This window comes from Manis javanica, chromosome 14, assembly GCF_040802235.1.
Source record: "Manis javanica isolate MJ-LG chromosome 14, MJ_LKY, whole genome shotgun sequence".
In the NCBI taxonomy this organism is placed as follows: domain Eukaryota; kingdom Metazoa; phylum Chordata; class Mammalia; order Pholidota; family Manidae; genus Manis; species Manis javanica.
In genome coordinates, this window is record NC_133169.1 from 46,823,679 (window position 1) to 46,831,452 (window position 7,774).

The 7,774-nt window shown below is 38.2% G+C and overlaps 1 protein-coding gene across 1 annotated transcript; it reads left to right on the forward strand.

Annotated features, from left to right (window-relative positions):
• Positions 1–230: 230 nt before the first annotated feature.
• On the forward strand, positions 231–851 carry LOC118969110 (olfactory receptor 2C1-like). The gene has a single exon (XM_037002389.2). The coding sequence runs from the start codon at positions 231–233 to the stop codon at positions 849–851; it is 621 nt and encodes a 206-aa protein (XP_036858284.2).
• Positions 852–7,774: the final 6,923 nt, after the last annotated feature.

Here is a 7,774-nt window from a genome sequence, read left to right on the forward strand (position 1 = left end):
ACAAGGATCGTCCTCTCCAACTCAGCCATCATCCTGCTCTCCTGTGTGGACCCTCTTCTCTCCACCCCCATGTACTTCTTCAGCAATCTCCCTTCCTGGATCTTTGCTTTACCACAAATGCTGTGCCTCAGATGTTGTCCAACCTGTGGGGGCCAAACAAGAGCATCACCTACACAGGCTATGTCCTCCAAGTCTGTGTGTTGCTCTGTCTTGGGGCCACAGAAGGCATCATGCTTGTGATGATGGCCTTTGACCGCTATGTCGCTATCTGCCGGCCCCTGCACTACACCGTCATCATGAACCATCCGCTGTGCTGGAAGCTGGTGCTCACGGCCTGGCTGTGCCGCCTGCTGGAATCTGTGACCCAAACGCCCATCACATTCCAGCTGCCCTTCTGCGCCCACCACCGCCTGGATGACTTCCTGTGTCAGGTGCCTGCCCTCATATGCCTGGCATGCACAGACACCTCAGCCAGTGGGTTGCAGATGACCATCTCTGCTCTCCTCTTCACCATGGTGCCAGTGGGGTTGATCCTGACTTCCTATGGCTTCATAGCTCAAGCCCTGGGGAAAATACAGTCTAAGGAGGGAAGGCAGAAGGCAATCACCACCTGCTCCTCCCACCTCACTGTGGTCTTCATTTTATATGGGATGGTGGCCATGGTGTACATGGATCCTGAGAACCAATTTGGTTCAAAACACGGCAAGTATGTCACCTTCTTCTTCACCATGGTTACACTACTGCTGAAACCCCTCATCTACACCCTGTGGAACAAAGAGCTTAAGGGAACCCTGCAAAGACTCCTGAGGAAGGGGGGCAGCATGAGGGGAAAGAGGAATGTGATATTTTGAACCAGAGCAAATGTTTTAAATCATGGCATCACTCATTCTACATAAATAACTATTTCAATCATCATATAAAGAGGTATGTTTATCTCAGAGGAACTATTTAATGTATTATTCTTTATTCCTGTATTTTAAAGTTGGATTTTGGTTAAGAAAATATATATAAATGTAGTATCAGTTTTGTCCATGTGCTGTGTTTAAAATATACTTGTCACTGAGAAATTACTATTTTCAGAGTTAATGTTTAAAGAATTACTACTATTGTTTTGTAAACATAAGCAGCATGGGATGAACATTTTTTAATTTATTGAAATATGCCTTTTCAATAAATTATTAATGATCTATTATATGTGTGTTTTTAAATAAAAATATGAATAAAATTTATATTATAGATTTTTCTCCATGAGCCTGAATGGGGGAAAATTTCCCCCTAATTACCCTAAGTTTTTATTACCTATGCAGTCTTTCCATGGTAATTTGACTGTGAGGATGACATGCTGGGTACAAACGAGGAATGTCACCTGCCAATGCAGTACAATATTCTTCTATCTGGAATTTCCAGAAGGTGAACCATGACAATGAAGTGCCTCCGATCTTCACTAACTATATGAGACCAGAAGGGGTGTGGACGTCTTATCCTATGACACAAAAAATTGTGTATATTTAATCCAAACTTAATTTCTATGTGATTATAAATATGTTATGTATTTAGGTAAATATTTTCTTCTACTTGCATAAACTAAGGCCATTTTATAATAACACAAAGTAGGAAAAAGCAAAGGTATGTGACTCATGAATTCTCTATGTCCTTTGTTGTGAATTTGCATAAACACAAATTTGCCTAAATCCAAGTGAGTTTTTACAAATGCAACTCAGGTATAAAGTGTGCTCTCAGCAGGTTAGCACAATGATTGACTTGGAAATTTCCTTTAAGGTTTACTGAACATTTTCTAGGCCTCTGTGGTATTAGAAATAACTAAGATACCACCCATGTAAATAAATTATAGGACATACCCATTTTCTGGCTTATCCCAGAGTCTTGCAGTGGTTACTAGGTGTCATTACCAAGTGTTAGTTTCAGTAGAGCAGACCTGGGTGGTGGTGAACAGTGGAATGATATCACATGCATAAAAGCAAGAGTCTCAGTGGAAGGTGTTGCCTGAAGATGAGGGGAGGGGAATATTTGTGTGCTATGCTGTGGAGTCAAGCTGGAGTTCCTTTTTCAGAGCTGTTTCAAGGACAGGGCACTTCATCAACAGGCTAATAAAATTTCACAGAAGGAAGAATTGAGGAAAATACTTGTTACACCATTGGGTGACCCAGCGAAGCTGTAGCTGTGTGTTTACTGTTTCTTTTCTCTTACCGTTCCTCTATTGCTTTACTTTTTTTCCCCCCAGTATCCCATCAAGTCCTTCTTTGAAATAAACTTTATTACTTATTACATTTCTTTCTATTTTAAATCATTTTATCCTCCATTAATTGGTTGCTCCCTGTTAGTCTTATTAGCTGTATGAATTGGTGTTTTGAACAGCATGCATCCTTGTGCATATACTGAATCACAGCAAAGGGCACACACAAAGGTAAGGTTGTACTTGCTCAACCGATGGAGGTTGTTTAATATTTTAAGACATAATTCCAGTTAGCAATGCACCCCAGTACCCTTATGCAAACTGGCACTGACCTTTACTTACTAATGACTCAAAAATTTGGACACTAACTCTGAATAAAAATATAAAAAGGCAGCCATGTCATTACACAGTCAATGAGACATAGAAGACTCCACTCAACAACAAGAGAATATACATTGTTTTCAAGCATCCAGAAATGTTATTCATTATTGACCTCACACGAGGGCATAAAACAAACCTACATACATTTGAAAGTGTTGAAATGCTGTAGAGTGTGTTTTCTTACAATAATGTAATAGCACAGGAACTCTACATATTTTTAGGAAAGTCTATAAACACAGAAATTAAACAATACTTTTCTATTTGGCCATGGGCCAAAAAGGAAATCTTAAAGGAAAATGTCCAGGCAATAGAGCCATCAGTTGTGAATTCTAAACCTGGTAAACCATCATTTAAGAGTAAGAGAAAAAACAATTAAAAATACATTTTCAGATTTTTGTTTTAGACATGTTAATTAACCACTGACTGAAGAACTCTTCAAGCATAAATACCTAAGTACCGAGAAACTGGGAGCTTTTCGAGAAAAGCTGGAAAGCAAAAGGATAACCCGTATTTAGTTTAGGAGAGCTAAGAAAGGAAATGATTAGGCTGGCGGTGGGAGAGCTCATGAGCAAGGTACCTCACCCTGAAGGGACCCTCTGCCAGCTTTAGGTGGAGTGACCAGGTATTTCTACACCCCGCAGGTGGATTAAAACAAGAGGCTTGGCTGCCAGTGTGCGTATCAGGCCATTGAACCTATATCCTCACACCCTCTTCATGAGGCTGAGTGACTAAGCCTCCACCAACCGGCACAACACTCCCATTGTACTTTACAGAGATGCTGAACACCTAGGGGTTCTGGAATTGGAAAAGTAGGCAAAGCACAGGGTAAATACTGAATGAACACAACAGATTGTAAGGCATCCCATCTCCATGTCCCCACTTGGGCTGTTGGTGCAGGGAGCAAGTTACCAGCCCTCCAGTCTTTTTATAGAAAACAGGTCATCCCAAATAAAATACCTGTAGGTACTCACATTTAGGGTTTCCCAAGTGAATGAATCACTTCAATTACAGTTCAGTGAAGCTCATCAGTTATTATGACTCACTCTGGTCCAGAGATCTTCCCATATGCAAAGAGGCAGGGATCAACTATCTTATGAAAAAAACTTTTTAAGTAAAAAAGATGGATATCAAAACAAAAAAAAAAGAGGGAAAAAAAAGAATAAATAGTATATGCAGGGAACAAAAGGACTATCTCAAAAGGAAACTGTGATTTGTCTTCTCAAAGAGAAAAGTTCATGTGAATAGATATTAAACTAGAGCATGATGATATGAAGATAGCATTGAAGAATATTTTAATTGACTAAACATGTTTTCCTATTGCATTAAATATTGTGAAATAATTGACAAATATAACTATGTATTTAAAGTAGCACAATGTGAAAATATATGTACATACATAAATAAATAAAAAATACTCTGGTCAAGATAATTTTCACCTCACATAGTTAATTGTGTGTGTGTGTGTGTGTGTGTGTATGTACATGCGTGTGGATAAAATAAAGGTTCCTGTGGCCAGGATTCTCACCTGGCCCTGGTTCGCTAGCTCACTACATACATGTGGGCAATGCATTGTTATTGACTCTATATAGAGAGCCCTGCCCAGTGCTCTGGGCTGCATGGTGGCATGGCTGCAAGGCTGCAGGAGAGCAGAGAAGAGGCTGGAGTGGTGGTAGTGCCAAGAGGCCCAGAGGACAGCTGTGCAGGCAGACAGGCCAGGAGGCAGAGACCGGCTTGCTGCATGCAGACTCACTTTGAGTGGATGGGATTTTAGTGACTGACCTGCCACCATGGGAATAAAGTTGGGTATAACCCTTTCACCCCAAGAATGTTCTACTGTCATTTCTTTGGTCACATAGAACCCATAGTGAACTTGCCAGGGCCTAAACCCATTGGAAAGACAATGTGTGCATGCTAAGAAATCTTAGGCTTATTTTTAGTAATTTTCAAGTATACAATACATTATTACTTAACTACACTTAATATATCATGTATTAGATCCTAGGAACTTACTCTTCTTACAATTGAGAAGTTATACCCCTTGTTACATTTTGCCATTCTACCCTCCCCTCACTCTGTGGCAACCACCATTCTTATCTCCATTTCTTTGAAATCAGCTTTTTTATTTTTAATGTATAATCCACATATACATGACACTATGCAGTATCAGTCTCTCTCTTTCTGGACTGTTTCACATAGCATAATACTCTCCAAGCTCATACATGTTGCAATTGGCAGGATTTCTTTCACATTTATGACTGAGAAATATTACATTAAATGTATATAAATATATTTTTTTCTTTATTCATGCATATGTGAAGGAAATTTAGGTCATTTCTATATCTTGACTACTGAAAATAATGCTGCATTAAACACAGATGTGCTGCTATCTTTTCAAGATTCTGTGTTTAACCCCATTTGATACATGCCCAGAAGTGGGATTGCCGCATCATATGGCAGCTCTATTCTTACTAGTTGGAGAACTACTATACTGTTTCCCGTGATGCCTGTACAATTTACATTCCAGTTTACACGATTTCCATTTTCTCTGCATCACCATCAACACTTATTGATAAGAGCCACCCGAACAGGTGTGATGTAATATCTCATTTTGGTTTTGATTTGCATTTCCCTGATTACTAGTGATATGGAGCCCATTTTTATATATCTACTTGCCATTTTTTTGTCTTTTTTGGGAAAAAAGTTCTATTTAAGTCTTCTGACCATATTTTGATTGGATTGCTTGCTTTTTTTGTTATTGAGTTACATGAGTGACATATATTTTTAATATTAACCCCTTGTCAAAGATCTGGACTGAAAACATTCTCCCATTATGTATGCTTTTAATTTTTTGTTTGTTCCATTTGCTGTACAGAATTTTGTTGGTTTCATATATCCCACATGTTTATTCTTTTGGTGTTTTAGCCAAGTAATCATTGCCGAGGTTGGTACCGAGTGTCTTTCTCCCTAGGTTTTTTCTAGGAGCTAGGATTTCATCTATAAGCATTTAAGTCTATAATCAATTTCAAGGTAATGTTTGTGTGTGGAGTTTGGGTTCCAGGCAAGACACCAAAATGATGACCGTGTTCCCCAGAATGTTAAAGATGTAGAAGAGCAAAATTGTGACAGAAAGGATCCTCCCCAGCTGGGGCTGCTCAGAAAATCCCAGCAGAACAAAGCCCTTTTCAGAGCTGTTGTTGTATTCCCCCATTGTCCTGCAGACTTCAGTTCATCAAAGGGTTTCTTTCTGGGGAAAGGAGGTGACGAGATCGGCCGTGGTGGAGCAGGGCTGGGGCCAGGTTGGGTGCCTTCCTTCTGTGCCATTCAGCATGTTGACAGGAGCACTTTGCTCAACACACATCTTTTGGTAGGAAATGCCTTCCGCTTCTGCTTCCTTGAAGCAGATTTCAGATTTCACTCTTTCTAATGGGACCCACTAGAGCACAAACACCACCACAGTGTCCTCTTGTTTCCACCCACGACCCAAGAGGATATCACCCTCCCCTCATTATTCCTCTACAGAGGTACCTTTGCAGACTTACTGATGCTCATTTGTGAGACTCTCTGCTATCGGTTTTGGTTTGATATTCTTAGAAGAGTCTCGCATCATGCACTTTTAAACTATACAATGGTGCAAAAATATGGAGGAGGCATTAGGAAAAATAACAAGTGTGCATGGAGACAAAGTAGGTGAGAGGTTGGTAGGATGGTGGACCTCCAGCACGAAGAGGAGCTTTGAGGTGATGTGCAGAGAAAGAAAGTGTTGATGAGGTCGCCTCGTGGGCAGAGGGCAGAGGGCAGATGTGAATCAAATCAAATCAAATCAAATCAAATCAAATGTGGATGTCACTTACTGATTTGGGTGCTGACATTCAGTTCAAGCAGAGTTTTAGCTGCTAACATTTTAGCTAAATACCCAGGCAGCAATTGCACATATTATTCCATGGTTTCTTTTCACGTCCCACCTCCTTCTCTTTTTCTCTCTCTTTTCCCGTTATTTTTGATATGTCTTGATTATGGTAGCTTATGAGACTTTAGGGATGAATTAGAGAAGGAGCTTGTTTTAGCTCTCTCTCTCTCTCTCTCTCTCTCTCGTAGGTATTTCCAGTTGAAACAAGCACTTCACACCTTTTCCTTTTAAGACCCAATGTTGATTAACTTTTGAAATATTTTAATGCTGCTTATAGTCACCTAATATTTATTACTTTTGTTTGAAAATTTGTTCTGAACACATCACATTTTAGTATATAATATTTGAAAAATAAAGAAAACATAACTATAAAAAACTGTGTTTTCTTACAATAGCTTCATTCAAGTATGATCCCTGTGAACTCCTTAGTGTACTAGGAAAAACAGCTTAGTGATGATAAAAGCTTTCGTCTCCACATTCTTCAGTTATCTTTCATACTTCTAACAACAATTCACATCTCTATATTTATTATTTATAATGAATACAAACATTAAATTGGCAGTCATCAAAATATACTATAGTCATTTCTTAAATAAATACTTATTTTTTTTCATTTTTGATCCCTATGTACTGTGTATACTTACTGTGCACACCTAACCTTGTTCTTTATTAGTTATCCTATGCTAAAAGCTTTAAAAAATCAGGAAAAGTTATCTTATTTTCAAAAACTGCATCCATTTCCATCACATGGCAAATGTTACTTAACAATTGTTTCATTACATGTCATTAAAGTTGGTTAGAGTTTATTACTATTACTGTTAGAATTGAAAAAAACTTAGCATGTATTTACTTATACTTGTATCTATTTACTTTAAAGATTCCCAGAAATAGAATTAGTTATCAATTATAAGAAAATTAATATAGTTCAAAAATCTTATACATATAGTACAATAAACGCTCTTTCCTGGAGCGTTTGAAAGATGACATCAGCTCACCATGAACAAATTTAATTTTATTAATTTTACATACTACTGCCACTTGTGAAAATCATTATTTTAGTATTTATTTTAACTAGAGGTAATCTGTTACTTGCATGCATTAAATTTTGCTTTACCTATTCTTATATTTTGCCCTTTGAAATTGATACATAAACTGGCCTATTGATGCAGCTAGCAACAGAGCTCCTCTTTTCTTTTTCACACAAATATTTTATTTGACAATATTCAAAGTTAATATTGAAGTGATCTTGTCAAATGTCAAACCAAAAACACAGCAGAATGTGTAAAAGGAAA

Bases quoted from the DNA above. Each gene is read 5' to 3' on its own strand.
- LOC118969110 (XM_037002389.2), top strand. From the start codon at position 231: ATGCTTGTGATGATGGCCTTTGACCGCTATGTCGCTATCTGCCGGCCC.